The sequence below is a fragment of the Sciurus vulgaris genome, assembly GCF_902686455.1.
Source record: "Sciurus vulgaris genome assembly, chromosome: 14".
Classification (NCBI taxonomy): domain Eukaryota; kingdom Metazoa; phylum Chordata; class Mammalia; order Rodentia; family Sciuridae; genus Sciurus; species Sciurus vulgaris.
Window position 1 is genome coordinate 36,822,622 of NC_136475.1, and position 17,540 is coordinate 36,840,161.

The 17,540-nt window shown below is 36.4% G+C and overlaps 1 protein-coding gene across 4 annotated transcripts in view; it reads left to right on the forward strand.

The window, feature by feature from the left end:
• CTNNA2 (catenin alpha 2) overlaps positions 1–17,540 on the forward strand; it is a 1,097,968-nt gene that overhangs the window by 1,032,309 nt on the left and 48,119 nt on the right. For all 4 annotated transcript variants that reach the window (XM_079111126.1, XM_079111127.1, XM_079111124.1 and 1 more), the window contains exons 14-15: positions 5,629–5,742; positions 14,096–14,277. In XM_079111126.1, the coding sequence (XP_078967252.1) occupies positions 5,629–5,742; positions 14,096–14,277 (296 nt within the window). The remainder of the gene's footprint in view (positions 1–5,628; positions 5,743–14,095; positions 14,278–17,540) is intronic.

Genomic DNA, 17,540 nt, shown 5'->3' on the forward strand with positions numbered 1-17,540 from the left:
GGAAACTAATGTGAGTGAGTGGGATAGAAGGTGGTAATATCCTAGTATCAGGAGACCTGTATTCTACAAAGTAGGAGTTGTTCCTCATGACAGTGACCCAGGAAAATCTACAATGGTGTCTCTACACTATACTTTTATAATTGGAACCAATTAATTCAGTTATATATGATGGTTCCAAAGGCAGGGCAAGGAAATAATAGAACCTGGGACAGGGTTTGGAGAAAGGTCTGTAGTTCAATTTTATGTCTCCCAAACTGTGTACCAATCAATGCTCCCTGGAGCACTGCAAGATATTTTAGAGTTGTGAAGATAATATACAGATACCTCGTAGAATCCGAGCAAAACATTGGCTGGAAGTAGTTTATGGTTCAGGCATTAGGTGACACATATCTTTTGATGATGTGGTTTGTTTGTGAAACTGGGTATATGGTGATCACTGTGTTTAAAATCAATCCCAAGAATCAGCTGGTGTCCCTTTGATTTCTATGATTTGAAAAGTATGCAGTGTTAGTTGTTAGGTTACAAAAATGCGTAAGTTGCTTATACTAAACTGTTTAATCAAAAGAACTATTCAGGATTTTAATTTTTGTTTTTTTAGACTTGAGGCACTATTAAAACATTACTGAGACCACAAGGATGCCATGAAACAGTAAAGTATGGAATTTATAGCTTAATTAATTTTGGGTCATCAGCACACTAATTACCTTCTCTGCAGTGCAGTTTCCTTAACTGGCAATGGAGACAAATATACTGAAGCTAATAAAGAACTGTCATAGATCTAACGCTTAGTAGGTTCCCAAGAAGCACTTCTTTTTCTTGTCCTTCAAGGAGAAAGATTCTATAATTAGTCAAATAAACAGAATTCGTTAAATAAGCTCACAATATTATCAAAATTGCAGGGATTGGAGCCAAAGTATTTGTCATAAGTAGAATATAAAAGGTTGAAAAAACTTTAGAAACTAAAAAATTTAAGACTTTAAAACTAAAAGAATTTACTTAATGTAAATTATTATAACCTAGCTACTCAACATAGTCTCATACAGTTCCTAGTTTTGTTTTCTTAATTAGAACTAATTTAATATGATTTTTTTAAAGTGGCAATTCAATCTCGATCATTCATTTACAAAGTTTTTGTTGAATGCTTACTGGATATCCCACGCCGTTAGAGCTGCCCTGTATACAGAGGCAAACAGAGTAGACAAAAATCCCACAAAAATGGAATTTAGAAATTTAGATTCCTTTAGTAAGAGATAGAGAATTTTAAAAAATAGACTTAATGCCAAATATTGTGCCACAGTGAAAACCAAGGCAGAGCACAGGTGGGCATGGATTTCATGAACGATGGTAAATGATTGAGTGACATTTGAGAAGAGACCTGGAGAAGAAGGGAAGGGGCCGCCAGGTATTTGAGGGGAATGTTTCAGGAGGAGGGAATGGCAAAGTGCAAGTGGAGGTGGAAGCTGGAAGCTGACTGGAGGCCTGAGGACCATACTGAGTAAGAGTGAAGCCGTGGGAGGTTCTGAGCAGGGGAGTCACATGATCTAACTCAGTTCTTAATAGGAGCTCTCTTGCTATTCTGGTTAGGGTCAAAGTAGGGAGACCAGTTAGGAGGTCTCCAGAGTAATCCAAGCTCCAGACACTGGTAACTCATCAGTTCTCACTGAGGAGAGTTTTACATATATGCCTTAGATCTCTCATGTTTTCATTTGCATTCCATTTCATGGGTGTAGAGCTCTATTGGAAAATCCTTCCTTTTGTTTCATCTCAAATCACCTGCAACTCTATTTTATGTTTTTCTTTCAAACTCCCACATATATGTGAGCTTATCTTAAATGATCCTTATTACATTTTCCTCATATGTTCAGGTGAAAGGTTTCTGAATCTTTTAGCATGTTCTTGTTTTGCTTCTGTATAGAGGTGTTATAGTGATGGAGCACCAGAGGTAGTGAACTGATTATGTGACTTGTCCAGGGACAAGTCGGGACAAATCACATCATGTCCGTGGGCCTCTGTAATAGGCACAAGTTAATCTCATTGATTTAGATGGGAGATATTTTGGAGACTGAATGCTTTGTGCCATTTTACAGATAAGACCCATTTTCAGAACAGTTAGGTGGTAGTATAACCAGGGACCCAGGAGTAAACACAAAGTTACATTTGTTTGTTGTAAAAGGCCCACTCTGGGAACACCCAAGTGCAGAACTGAGGTTTGACCCTCAGTCTCTATCCTCTATTCCAGTGTGCTACACATTTTGTTGATTTTTTTTTTTTTTTTTACTTTATAAGTCTATCTCATAATATAAGTCTGATCTCTTTGAACCCCCTTTCTAATTTTCTGTCTCCTTTAATTTATGGAAGTTCTTGACCAACTGAAAAATGACATTTATACATTTAAAATCCAACCGTTTAAAAAATAAAGGCATGAATAGGACATGTGAATTATATTCAATTAACAAGCTACACAGTCACAGAACTATTTGTATGGCTGACCTGTATGGATTTGCTGCATGTTTAAGATACATGAAAATATTTTAAACTCTTCTGTTACCTGGTGGTATTTGTGATGGTTAAGAGCATAGGCTCTGGAACCCTTAGCTTATTCCTCAGTTCTGCCTCTTGATGTGTGACACTTTGGAAATTTTGCCTAAAAATATTGAGCCTGTTCATTCATCTGTCAAATGGGGATTAAGCCAGATGCAGCCCTAGTTAGTTGGGAGGCTGAGGCAGAATTATAAATTCAAGGCCAGCTGGGGCAATTTAGCTTTGTGTACAATTAATCAAAATGCAGTCTGTAAAAAATAAATAAATAAATAATAAAAAATGAAATTTTAAAAAAGGAGTGAGGAGGCACCCCAGAGATAGAATCCTTGCTTAGCACAAGACTCTGGACTCCATTCCCAGCACTATACACACAGATCACACACACACACACACACACACACACACACACACACACCACCACCACCACCACGACCACCACCACCCAACAACAACAAAAAAGGGTTTAAATTTATTCATTAAGTCATTATAAGGATGAAAACCTACAGCTGAAAATCTGTCCCATAGTGAGTGGTAAACAATTGCTATTATTATTGCTAGGGTTATTATGTGTTGTTTTATTAAGCATACTAATGATCACTATCATTTGTACATTTAGTTTAGTTTTATAGTTTGCAAAGCATTTTCATATATATCTGACTTTAGGAGTCCTGTGGGGTAGGCAAAGCAGTAACAATTGTAATCTCCATTTTATGTGAGACTCAAAAGCAGCAAAACTAAGTGACCTGGCAAAGACATAGGGCAGAATTAGGCCCAAATCACTCAGGTGCCCTGGGACCACATCCAGGTTATTATTTTTTCATTTAAAGAATGTTTCTTTATTTTGGTTCTTGGGCCATGGTCACTTGAATTGGAGCTCATCATTAATACCCTTATGCTGCCAGGCTGGGTTTGTCATTGACTTGTCTTGTGAATGCACAGTTCACTGAGATGTTTGGAATTAGCAGTCACAGTCTGCTTTTTTTTTTTTTTTGCTTGAGGTTTTCCTTTTTGCTTTTCTCTTCCTTTTTAGAACTAATGATGAAAAGTGCTTGTAATCTTGTCATGTCATCTGTCAGTAGAATTTACCAACTTGCTGTAATTGTTTCATAGTACATTCCAAAGGAGTGAGGAATGATCCCAGGATGCTCTCTGTCCACAATAAAAATACAACCAATTATTGGAACTAGGTTCTGCTTATTCTATCGCTGATCATATTTATGGAATGTTAATAGAATAGAACAAAACCTCTTTCTCCTCCCATTCTTTTAATATTCCTATGAAAGAAAACAGAACATCTGTAGATGACTGACTGAATGTTAATAAGGTTGACAGAGAAAAGGAAAAATAAAAGCGATATGCCAAAACACAGAAGATTTCTAGGCATAATGTGATACTGGCACGAAGCACCCCATTTTACACCTGTCTGACCAATCTCAAGGCTTCATCAATAACCACACCTGATTAATTACACCAAGGTAGCCAAAAAAACCAACAGAATAAAAAAGGTGGCCTTTTGGATGAGAAATGGGCAACTGCATGGTCAGTACAGCTTGTGGTCTGTTCTGTTCTTTTCAAGGACGGAGCCCTGGAAGATGGTCCTGCTCCACTCAAGTGGCAGTTTTTGGGTGACAGTGGACCTGAGAATCTCATACTGGTGTCCTCTCTTCTCCTTGTGCACCATCCTTATCACGTCATGTCCTAAGCTTTTCCTCTTAGAGTCAACACAACATTAGAGTAGATGCCTCAAACCCATTTACTCAAAAGTCTTTGTGCACACTATAAACTCTTATGCCTCAGTTTCCCTGCCTGTAAAATGGAGGAAACTGTGTCTACTTCATAGGAGTATTCCAGAAACTTCATGAGTTAGTGTGAATAAAACAGTTAGAGAAAATAGTGACAGGTATGTGGCAGCAGTTAATGCATGTTATCTAGTATTACTGCCATTAAAGATGGGAAGAATTTTTTGTTTGTTTGTTTGTTTGGCTTGTGGATTCTTCATCATCTGTTCCTCAATACAAACTATATGATTGGAAAGGATTTCTCCTCCTTTCATGCCATTTTATAGCTCCAGTTCTTGCCTAAATTATAAAGTGTGAAAACAAACCACAACAACCACAAAAGCTAATAAAGAACAGTGGTTTGAAGTTAGACACACTTGGATGTTTAGGACTAAATGCTGGTACTGTTAACTAGTTTAGGGACACAGAACACATTGCTGAACTACTTTGAATATTGTTCTTCTCATCTCTAAATAGAGATCCCTATTTCCCTGTGAATATCTGAATGAAATTGACATTATATTTGAGAGTTTTTAATCCTTAGTGGGTGTATAGTAACTTCTAGCTTCACTTTAAAGATATTTGTTGAATGAATTTATTTTTAATACCTAAGTAATGATAGCAAACATTTAACAAATGCCTACTGTATGCCAGATACTCTATAGAGAACACATCACTTATCTTCACAATAGTCACAGAGGTAGCTACTATTAACTGCATATACAGAGAAGGGATCTGGAGCTAAGAGAGGCAAGATGGTTTGCTCATAGTCACACAGGGTTCATGCTCATGCTATCCTGACTGAACTCTATACTTGAACCTCTGCCCCCGATGGCTTAGTGAGCAATCCAGATGTTCCACCAGGTCAAGCCATTGGCCTGGAGGTGGTCAATCTTTTTGTCCATTGACAGTTGAAAAGAGAATAGATCAAATAGGGCATTATAGAAGAAGAATAATTATAACTTTTATTATTGATTCTCATTTTCTATCTTATAGATTTGGATGAGTAGAAATAATACTTCTTTCAAAATTAGAAATCACGTCATGTGAAGAGTCAAACTTAGACTTGCTACACCTGCAGGAGGAAATAATAAAGAAAATAAACTTTTTAAAGCAAGTAAATTAGGGCAGCATGATTTTTCTGACTCTGTTCCAGTTGATAGCCACCCACAGTGCTATACTATATGTAAGATGCTATAAGCTCCTCTTCCTACTTTAGCTTTTGCCATGCAAAAGTGTTTGTGTGCAGGTAAAGGTTATAGATCTTAAATTGGAATTTTTGTAATGTTTCTCTTTTCTTAATATTTAGACCCCAGAAGAACTAGAAGATGATTCTGACTTTGAGCAGGAAGATTATGATGTGCGTAGCCGGACAAGTGTTCAGACAGAGGATGACCAGCTCATTGCTGGACAGAGTGCACGGGTGAGTGGACATTCAGGACTTTGAATATATCACAGGACTGTGTTTACCAAAATGGTTTAAGGATATTTTGAAATTTCAGGAATTGGGACCCAGAGTTTCCTGTCTCAGAAATCTGTGCTCTCTCGTCTAGAGTCATTTGCAGCAATTCACGTTCAACACAGTGGAAACAACACCAGGGCTCTTGATTCCTTCTCACCCTCCTCCTTCTCTACCACTTGAAGCATCACTCTTGTAGCAAAGCAAATTCTAATGTGTTTGATGGATTTAACTGGGGCTGAGGACCATGATTAGATAGTTCACAGACAGGGGACACTGTAATGCTCAAATTTTGCCTTGTACAGTCACCATTTTCCTGTGTGATATTTAACAATTTTTTTAAAAACACAAGTGACAATGACAGGAGGGCAATCAGGGTACCACTTTTTTATTAGCCAGGATGTGCTTCCTACTGTGGGCTAGGTTCTATGGTATTCAAGACAACACTGGTTTAAGGTCGGCAAGTAGAGAAGGAAATTTCCCTCTTCATACTTACCTGTTGCCAGGGTAGGTCCTCTGCCATGTGATGAAAAAAGAAATTACACAGACTTATTAGAAATTTAAGGCAAGGAGCAGGAAGCAACAAATGTTGCTAGTCCACCATGTCTTGAAAGTCCAGCGAACACCCTAGAATTGAGCTAGTCAGATTACCTATATCTAGGTAGTCTAGGTAGGTGATGAATGATAAAACCCATAGGGCTTGCATAAGAGGGTGTTAGTTCCCTCTCTTCAAAGGCTCAGGTTTCACCGAATAAAGATAAATTATTGTATAACTGAGAATTAGATATTCTAATTATCAATATTAAGTTTTACTTGATGAACAGGAAGCATGAGGTGGAGAAAGAGGTGGTAGAGGACTGGGAGACCCTGAAAAGCTTGTACAACTTTGGGAATTGTGAAAGAAAAGTAGGAAACAACCAGTAAGAGATTAAATAAAGAGGACTCAAAGGGGATGTTGAATCAAGAAAGACTTTGTACCGTACATTCAGCTTCACATATGTGCTTTATGTCCTGATGTTCTCACCCAGCCATCAAATGGCCCAGAAATATGAATAGATATTGATAGGACAAATGTGAATGTAAAAGTCAGTACATTAAAGAGTGATTTTGATAGATTTGAATTTGGATCCTAAAACATATAATTAGGACTATGCTCAGAATTACAGATTGCCTGAATTCTCTGAGTTTGAGACCCATCATCTATAAAATGGGAATAAAAGACTTACTTGATGGGATTCTTTTGAGGATCATATAATACAAAATAAGAGGCACAATAATTTGCTGTGTAGTAAGTGCTCAGTAAAGGACAGCTCTGATACTTATTAATCTTTGGAAAAGAAATTCCTCTGATCACATGACAGCAGCAATAGAAAGTTCATAAAAGGGCACAGAGACTTCTACTTGAAAATTGCAGACTATTCAATCTTGTCTGAAATGTTAAAAATTGGGAAGGTCATTAAGTAAGAATCTTTTGAGGCTATGTTGGCACAACATCAAACTAATTAATCAATCAAAGAAACTCATCTTCAAAATTAAGTAAAAAGAGCATTTTTATGTCAATGACAAAGGGCAAATTTGAGTAATTCATCCAAACATTAATCAATTTAAAGTTAATTTTACTGACCGACTACAACTTGGTATGGACACAGCCTGATTCCACAGACAAGTTTTCTCAAAGACCAAGATTATGCATGTTTCTTACATTATTTTTTAATCACCATCTTATCTAAATGGAAATATTCGTTCACTTTTTACAAGGAAGAAGAGAATTCCAGTATACCTCTCTTTCATGCATCTAATTTACATTAGACATAGTCAATGATGATGGATGGAAACAAAATTCAAATGATCCTGTTTTTATAATTTCTTCATATCATTGTCTTTTTGAAAGTTTTTACAGCATGAATTATGAACATGGCCTGAGATAGTAAGAACAAAGTACTTCTATAATGTAGTACTTGCAAATTTGTCTTTGAGATCCATCACATGGTCCATATGATTAACTTGCAGCAGACAGCATTACTTATTGAGTCAGCCTACTTTAGTCTGTAATTATATGATGACAAATCGGAGACGTAGAATTATGGTTCTTAAGTTGGAAATAAGAGGGTGCATTGAATTGCTGAGATGATAGATGGTCGAACTTTTGACCAGCTAAGTGTGATAAGCTGTTCAAAATTGTGAAGGAGGCAAACTTTGTCTTTGAAAAGAGGCATTAGCTCTTCCCAGCAGCCATTCCTCCATGTTAATGGTCCTATTTTGTGTTCTCATTCAGAGAAATTCTTCCTTTCTGTAAATGGTAAATTAATCTAAAAGGAGGTTAAAGTAAGAAATAATGCTTTTTATACCCTTCTTCAACTTTGATGTCAAATTCTGGAATTAGAGTATTTCTTATTTCCTTGGTATGTCCTTCTCTGTTGCTGATCTACAACATCTTTTTAAAAAGAATCATTTCTTTTATTGGTACATAATTCTACATGATAGTGGGAACTACATTATGCCATATTTGTATATGCACATAACATACTTTGATCAATCTCATTCCCTTGTGCCTCTCCTTTCCCTTCCCTCTTTCCTCCCTCGATCTACTCGTTTTACTATTATGCATCCCCCTTCTATTATTATTATTTTTATTATTATTTTAATTAACACATTATAATTATATATAAAGGCTATAGTCACTGTGTCATAGTCATACATGGATGTGGCATAATTTGATTGATTTCATTCCCTAAGTACTTCCCTAGGCCCTTCCTTCTTCACTCCCCCTCAATCTTCTTTCTTTACTTTATCAGTCTCCCTTCCATTTTCACAAGATATCCTTTTTTAATTCCTTCCTCTCACCCTCTCTCTTCAGTTTCCACATTTGAGAGAAAACATTTGACCTTTGGCTTTCTGAATCTGGCTTATTTCACTTAGCTTAATGTTCTCCAGTTCCATCCATTTACCAACAAATGACATAATTTCATTCTTCTTTATGGTTGAGTAGAACTCCATTGGGTATATATACCACATTTCCTCATTTATGTTTCTGTTGACTAGTCCCATAACTTGGCTATTTTGAATTGTGCTGCTACATTGCACAATTGGTATGCATGTATCACTGTAGTATACTGATTTTATTTTATTTTTTTCTATAAATACCAAGGAATGGGGTTGCTGGGTCATATGGTCTTTCAAATATCTACAACATTTTGAGGAGGAAGAAATGGGAATGGATAGTGGTGATGGCAACCTGATAATTAATGGAGGTTATCTTGTCCTCTGATCCTAGATGTGACATCTTCTAAACTGTTTCTTCACAGGCTGATGTAGTTATAACTGGTCAGTGACACTTTAGAGCACTTAACCTTGGCAATAGAATGAATTATTTGGAGTCATACAGATATGATTTTAAAATATGGGCTTGGTGAAATTGTGTGACTTTGAGGGGACTATCTTAACCTCTCCATGCCTCATCTCCTTGCATATATAGGAATGAAGCATAGCTTTCTGCCTCAAAATGACATTAGGAAAACCACATATAATGAACCACAGGATTTGTCATATAACTTATGGTGATTATTAAATTAGTGATGGTGATGCTTCTAGCTTGAGATAGTCATTCATTAGAAGACTGACCAAGTAATTTTGCCTAAAAAAGTTGGATAATTGAGGCAATCATGAGAGTTTTTACTTGAATTAGTGGGAAAGTTATCTCAATTTTCCAATTTCCTTCATAGCCTGACACTAGTAACAGTCAAAGGACCCACTTTTTAACTACTTGTATTTATTATCCTGCTTTAAAACCAAGTGAGTACAAGTGGGCTTATTGAGTTTTATCCTCTTTAGTCATTTTTCGATAAACATTCTTGTACTTGAAGTCTTAATATTAGACTCTTGCTCTGTGTTTAAGAAGGGAAGCCTACTCAGTTTAGAGCCCATATACTTCAAAAAGTTATTTTTCTTCTAAAGATTGGAAAAATAATTGTATCAAATGGCCCTGGAGATTTAGGTTATACAAGAGATTTAGATCTATTTGAATGGTTGCTGGCTTGTATCAGTGATTTCTACTTTCAGTTTAACAGATAGTGTTTATTATATTAATCAAAACAGATGGTTGACTGCTCAGAGGAAAGCCTGGGAGCCTGGGGTGAAGGGTAGGAGTGCTTGTGAATTTGAATCTCTGATGCCCCCAATTTGAGCCCCAGCTCAGCCAGATCTGGAGAACAAGGCTGGAGTGGATGGAAGCAGCCGAAACTCTCAGACCACTCTGGGTGATCACATCACACAAACAGAAAAGCTGATTTGTCTCTTTTCCCTTTAGCCATGAAAATAATTTCTCTCATGTTCCCATACTTTGAGGAAATGAACAATTGCATGTTATATATTTTGTATTGAATTTGATTTTAATATAACCAGCCTCTATTTTTTTTTAGCAAGAACAGCTTTAATGTGTTAACATTTCAAACTGCTGAGTTACATTGATAAGACCTAATTAAAACTCATGTGTTGAATTTTAATTTGATTAACTTGCAAATTTTGCAGTTTGTGATCTACTGTTTATAGATAACCTTTTTTTAAATTCCAGTTTCAGAAAAGGTCAATTATGAATTTTTAAAAGCCAAGAGCATTTTAAGAATATTTAGGAAAATACTCCAGATCATTGATAGCTACATAAGCAAAGCAAATGTAATGACACTTGCACCCAAGTCACACACCATTAAGTGCATTATGCAGGTCGAGTACCCCTAGAGTCAAAATAACATCTTCCTGTCCAAATCTGCTTTGAAGGGGCCAGTTTTCCTTCAGAATTGTGTCCTTAAAAAACACTTGTCAGTTCTGGCAACTCCTCTTGAATTATGTTGATGCAGTGAGTGGGAAAATGTTTAAGCAGTCAATCAAAAGGTATTTATTGGGTTCCTGTACAAGCAGCATATGAAGGCCTGTACCTTAAAAAAGGACATGGAGAAGCCAGGAGCAGGGCATTACTAGAAATTAATGAAAGAGCAAGGCAAGGCAGATAATATCCAAGTGCTAAATTGTACTTTGGAAACTCAAGTGCTATAGTTGACAGAAAAATGTACACCTTATCATGCACAAATTAACCTTTTGGGGCAATGAAAGGTATGTTGTTTTCCATCTGGGGACTGAGTGTTGAGATTTCCACTAGTCTTACAGATTTTTTTTTTTTTTTTTTTTTTTTACAAAGAAGCATGTAGTGAATGCATTCATTGATAGTAGCTCAGGACCTATGCCATCTAAATAAAATATGATTAGCTCTTTTGTGTATGGAGGACAGATGAGTCTAGGAGAGTTTTAGGACATCAGACAGAGATGCTTCAGAGGAAAAAAGAAGTGTACATTTAATTTCTTATATCCAAGCCTAAAATGCAATGGAATAACTGCCTTGTTATTAACATTTTACTGAAAATATGAGCTTATGACAAACTCTTTTGTATATTTTGCATCTTTTTAAAGCTTACAAAAATACCTTAAATATTTTCCAAAATTCAGTATTTTAAATATTTTGGCTACAGTGTTTATACCAGTCTTCATTTTAAAAACATGAGTTATAATTTGCACACATGCACAGACTGATAACTTAATAGTCACAAAGAAGGATTCATGGAAGTTAGTCTTGGCTGCCAGTTAATAAGAGGATACAGCATCTGGGCAGCTGCTTGTCCAAGTATACATTTATGCTAATCACATGAAGACACCTTTCTATTGGATATACAAAACCCAGCACCAGGATGCACAGCCTGGTGTGCAATGTTTGTGATTTTAATGAGCCTTGACCACTGGGCCAGGAATCCTTGTGGAGACTATAAGCTACATGGACTTGCATGGTGAACTAGTTGTGCCTAATGGTCAAAAATGGTGTTAGTTCAACTGGATTTGAATTAAATTTCTACAGCTTATAAATTATGTGATATTAGGAATTAAACTAATTTTTCTGAGCCATGACATCATCCTTATTAAAATGGGGATAATAATAATATTAGAATGATTAAGTAGATTGTTATTATATATACGCAGACAACCACAGTACCGAATACATGTAAGTACACAAGCAATCAGGCCAATCTTCAATTTATAATGAGTGACATAGACTCTGGGATCTTCCCTTTCCTTGTTGGCAACTGAGTCATAAGCTAAGGAAAAGTGGAAAGGAAAACTAGTGGCAGCAAAAATGATGTTATATTGCAAACAATAATACCACACCTGCTGGCTTTCTTTTTCTTTTTTTTTTTTTTTTTTTGGTGGACAAAACATATGCTGCCCATCATGAGATTTTGAGGTAATTATTTATTGCTCTTATCTTGTGTTTGAAGAAATTAAGGATACGATTCACACAGCAATTAGGTCTTAACCCAACTTAATAACAACCTTATGGAGCCCAGTTTTCATGAGTTCATGTCCGCTGATATTTCTATAATACCTCAGTTGTCTTCTTTCCACATAATTCACTCATGTTGGGTGAAGCTCTACCATTCAAATAGCAGTTCCCTTGAGTAATTTTACTAGCTTGTTGAAAAAAACTGTTGATTCCCCACATCATGCACTTTTGATCTGTCTTCTGGAAATTACCCATATCCCAGAATCAGAGGAAGTACTGAAAGAGTAGCCACAGGCTTCTATCTGAGAACCAGGTTGTGTGTGGTCTGGAAGGATTTAATGAGGTGATGCCCAATGTTTTATTCTGGACCTGCTGCATAAGAGGTGTTAAACAAAACTGTCAATTCTTGTTATTTCTGGTAATTATGTTCTATAAAGTAGCTAGGAATGCTTAATGAGTAAATACATAATCATTGTTCCTAGGGGAAATGTCAGGATAGGTTCCTGAGACTGCAATTCACAATCTTTTCTCCATTCAGTTAATGCATAGCCATGCTTAATGGAATTATTTTACATTCTTGATTCATAAACATCGAACTCAAGACCAATGGCACTGACACATGCCTAAATGGAACTTATCACAAGAATTTTTCTCTGTTAGGAATCTCACAGCATTTTAGCACTACAGTTAGGGGCCATTTTATAGAGCAAAATCACCAGCAAAATGCACAACGATACGAAAAATATGGCACTAAATAGACTGCAAAAAGGACACTTGTTTACAGTATGAAAGCTGAAAATGGGAAGGCAGAGAATTGCCTTGTTCAACCTCATCCGGAATAAGCACATTGGTGACTCAAATTTTTGCTGGTTTTCTCATAGTTTGCAAGTGATTGTGAAAGTGCTGCACATATTGATTTGGGGTATACAAATATATTTTAGAGAGTAGACAAATTTGCAAATGAAGAATCTATGAATAATGAGGAGGAAGCCTACAGTTCTTTCTTTTCCTTTATTCCCTTACCCAGCAACTTTTGAAAATTGACCTTTGTTTCTTAATTCTATACATGTTGAGCATCTTTAATCTCAAAATCCAAAATCTGAAATGCTCTGAAATTCACAACATAATAAATGAAGATAAGACACAAAAAATTTTTAGATTTTGGAATCCTTTGGGTTTTTGGATTGGGATGCTCAGCCAGTACAGTCTATGTAAATACTCCAAAATTAAAAAAAAAAAAAAAAAAAGAAAGAAAGAAAAGAAAAAGAAAAAGAAAAATCTTTCAAATCTGAAACACTATTAGTCTCAAACATTTCAGATAAGGAATACTTAACCTAACTTTTTCCCTTGGTAACCCCTCTGTGCACACACTCAATAGCTTTACAGTGAGCCATAGTCATTCTAGTTTTCTAAAGAGGAGGTGGGGGAATGCTGACATTAGGCATGTCTCCCTGAAAATGCCTAAGGAGGTCTGTTTGGCATCTATCTGTGGATGCCTTCATTTACACTCATGAAAAGTCTCCCCACCCCACCCCACTTGGATGCTCAGATATTGTTTAAAATTCCTCTCCTTCCCAGCAACAGAAGGCCTTTTTTCTTTTTTCCCTTCTCTGAACAGATTTCAGTGTTGAAAGAGGTGCATTCTTTCATCTGGTAAAAGTTTCCTGAGACCAAATATAAAAATTGTCAAGAATAGATTCTTTTGAACAAACATATGTCATCAAAGAGACAGAGAAGTTCTGTTACTGTCATGTGCATGTGCTTTTGGATCTTTCTGTGTTTTTTGTATATGGGAGTGGGGCATGGAGAATTGGGGGTCCTGGCCAACCTGTGCTCCTGGCCTCCCTAGAATGGAGGAGACACGCTTTCCAGAATGGCAGGGCATCCCATAGGCCATATCAGTGTCTGGCTCTGCCATCCACAGGAGGCAGAGTCAACTACAATCTGCACTACCCTTGTCACCATTAGTCACACTTTGTTCTGTAACCCACACAGGCCATCATGGCGCAACTACCGCAAGAGGAGAAGGCAAAAATAGCTGAGCAGGTGGAGATATTCCACCAAGAGAAAAGCAAGCTGGATGCGGAAGTGGCCAAGTGGGATGACAGCGGCAATGACATCATTGTTCTGGCCAAGCAGATGTGTATGATCATGATGGAAATGACAGACTTCACAAGGTGAGGCCCAGACACAGGCAGGTGAATATTTTCTCATTAAACCCAGACCTGTGGCAGTGTGTATTAACATGTGAAAGTCTGCTGAAAAATTAAAATACTGTATCAAAGCAAGGTGCTGGTATTATAAATTTATATGGATAAGTGCAAATGGTCTGGACTTAATTCCTGGCAGATAGGTCCTTTTGGTCAAAGAGAACAGATTCGTCTTTTGCAATTATTGTTGCTTTAATTATCCTCAGACAGTCATAAAATAAAACCCCAGAGGATGGGTGATTCATCTTCGGTTGGTGCTATTTTGAAATGTGTTTCAATATTATTCCAAAGATTTGTTAATTTTCCTTTGAGTGATTTGTTAATATTCCTTTGGAAGAATTCTCTGTGTGTGTCTGTGTGTGTGTGTGTGTGTGCACATGCACATGTATCCGTATATATTGTAATTTCAGTTCATGGTCTAGCATTAATTTTTGCTCAAATTTGCCCTTTCATACAAAAATGGGACACAACAATAAAAAATTCTGGAAGTTTGTTAGGGAAATTAAAATCTGTACAATTGCTATTCCCTTTAGGTCTGAGCACTACTTTTGGTAAGTCAAGGGACCACTTGGGAATTTGTCAGAAGACTTTTCTTCACCAGGGTTCATTGCTTGTTCTGCCATTACACTTTGATTGCTTCTTTAAAGTCAGTGACAACTCTTCCTACCCTTTCCACCACACAAAGAGCAAACAAGGGGAGAACATCCCTAAATTTTGAGGTAGGCTATCAGGAGATTTGGGGCAAGTATCTTACTGTCATAATTTCTTTGCAAAATAGTAAAATAGTACTTGTCTTATTAACTTAACAGGAAAAATTTTAAATTCAAAGAGGTAATACAAGTATAAATTATGCTGCCAAACTAATGTAAGCTATCATTATACTGTTTTTTTTAAATACAGATACACATACACAAGATGGTTTTTTGCTCTATTTTTTCATAAAATCCTTTAATAATTCAATGTGGTATTTGTTATTAAAACTATATAAGATATATGGCAGTGTCAAGACATTACCTTATGGGTGGCAAAGTTTTTAATGGTTGTTGAATGCTTCTAATAAGAAAAGGCTGGAAGTGATCATAGGTTATGATAAAATATGGAATATCTCTGCATCATTCCTTTTACCCTTTACTTCTGACCAATATGTACTTGAGGACATTGCTTGGCTCTTTTTCCAAATATTTTAAAATTGTTTTTGACTTCAGTGAAATAACTTTAGTGCTATGAGAGTGACCTTTGAGACTTTAAATGTCATCATATTCATTAGAAGTTCAGATTTGTATATTTGGTTAGTCTTTGTCGACAGCATAACCACATATTTATTTCACCAAAAGTAATATTAGGAAAAATGTCTGAGTTGTTATTTAAGTCGGAATTTCCTACAAATCAGACTGTCATGGCAGCCTCAGTCATTGCTTTTCAAGGTCTGTGATGACTTAATTTGTTCACTTTCAACATTTTATTAGTATTTTATCTGATGGATATTATGCAATCCATTAATCACATCACTGGAACAAATAATCTCATTAGTTTAAAGTGAATAATGAATCTAGTCATGTTGCTGGTTTAGATCAGGAGAACATTTTATAGTTCTCAAGATTAGATATAACTGTGGTCAAGGAAGAGAGAGATATTTGAGGAATCTTATGAAGTGATGTTAAATAAGACAAACTTTTTATTAGTGAAAGTATAGTTTTGAAAGTGAAAAGAAGGCTGATTCACTTTCCTAGGGATTTCATGTAATCATTTTCTGCCAATTTGAATAATGAAATGTCCAGGATGCTACTGCTTATCATTTTTCCAACTACATGATAAGTAATTTTGTGAGGGAAAGGGAGGCGTTTGGTAATTAATGACTAGAAAACCAGAAGAGGGTGTGAATTGGAAATGCCACACAGGGAGTGGAGGCTTCTCTGCTGCCTCCATCTGCAGAGGCGGTTGATTGGTGCCTTTCTTTTTGGCTTCTCACCTAAGTTCACTCCACTTAGTCTTGTGCATTATTATAATTGCCCTTGCATCTTCCCCTTCAAGGAGGAATAATTTCAGCTTCATACCTCCAGACATCCCTACGTTCTATTTTCTGTGATTTAGAGGAAAGGGTATGGCTGATTAGAAATTTTAGCTTTGCTACTTTTTTCAATTCATATATTTAGAGAGCATGTGGGAACAAAAAACACCCTTAGATTTATTATCTTGTTGTTTTATTCTTATCACTGACTAATTCATTAATTTGATTCAGTAATCTCAGTGATACCTGCTCCATTATTGTTAAAATTGGAGAGGTTCTGCCTCATTATTCATGTAATAATGTCTTCATGGAGGCTAAACCTGATTATGCCTATGTCTTTTTCCTGCTCAGTTCTTGTATGTCATCTCATGGACACTGGCAGAAGCACTGTCCTACACAGGTTGAATTCATGTTTTTCATGTCATTGTTTAAGAAGGAAATAGCCTGTGCTGGTCTTGTGCCCCAATCACAAGAGTTGTGCAGATGGCACAATTCTTTTGTAAGGAGTGAGAACAGAATTGAAACTAAGGGACAAAAAAATCTGAGGGTATAATCAACTATAAAATACTCAGCACTAGACGATAAAACTCATGTGATCACTCTGTACTTTCCAAACTGAAGTTTTTGTTCAGGCGCTCAGTCCGTCAGCCCAGGTAGTGCTGAACTCTCAGTTCCTGTTCTCTGCCCGTGTCAGTCCATGCCACATCTGCGTCCATGCTACCTCTGCATGGAAACTATCAATGGTTCCTCTTTAACAGAATAAGAAACTTTGTGCTTGCCCTTTAATGCCTACTGTATTTGTCTCTCTGTTTTACATATTTAAATTTTTGACCTCAATGCTATAATCTAAATGGTACCCTGGAATAGAGCATCTCATGGTTCTGCAGTCCCACCTGACTTCTCAGGATTCTCCAGATTCATTCAAATGCTTTACTGTACATTTCCATATTGCTTCAGCTGATTGGGACTATTTTCCAAGCATATATTATGGAGCCCTCCTGCAGAAAAGAGGTTGCTATAGTTCAAAACATTTGTAAATACCTTCCTTACATGCTATATTTCATTAGTAGAGACTTACATTTCATATTAAGTATTTAGACTTATTGAGAAGGCTATAGAAAGGAAACCTTTGTAACTTGGGTTAACTCAGAATTTGAATCCTGAGTCCCAAGGACATGATCTCAATGTACTGATGCATTGATTTTTCCCATGATAACATATT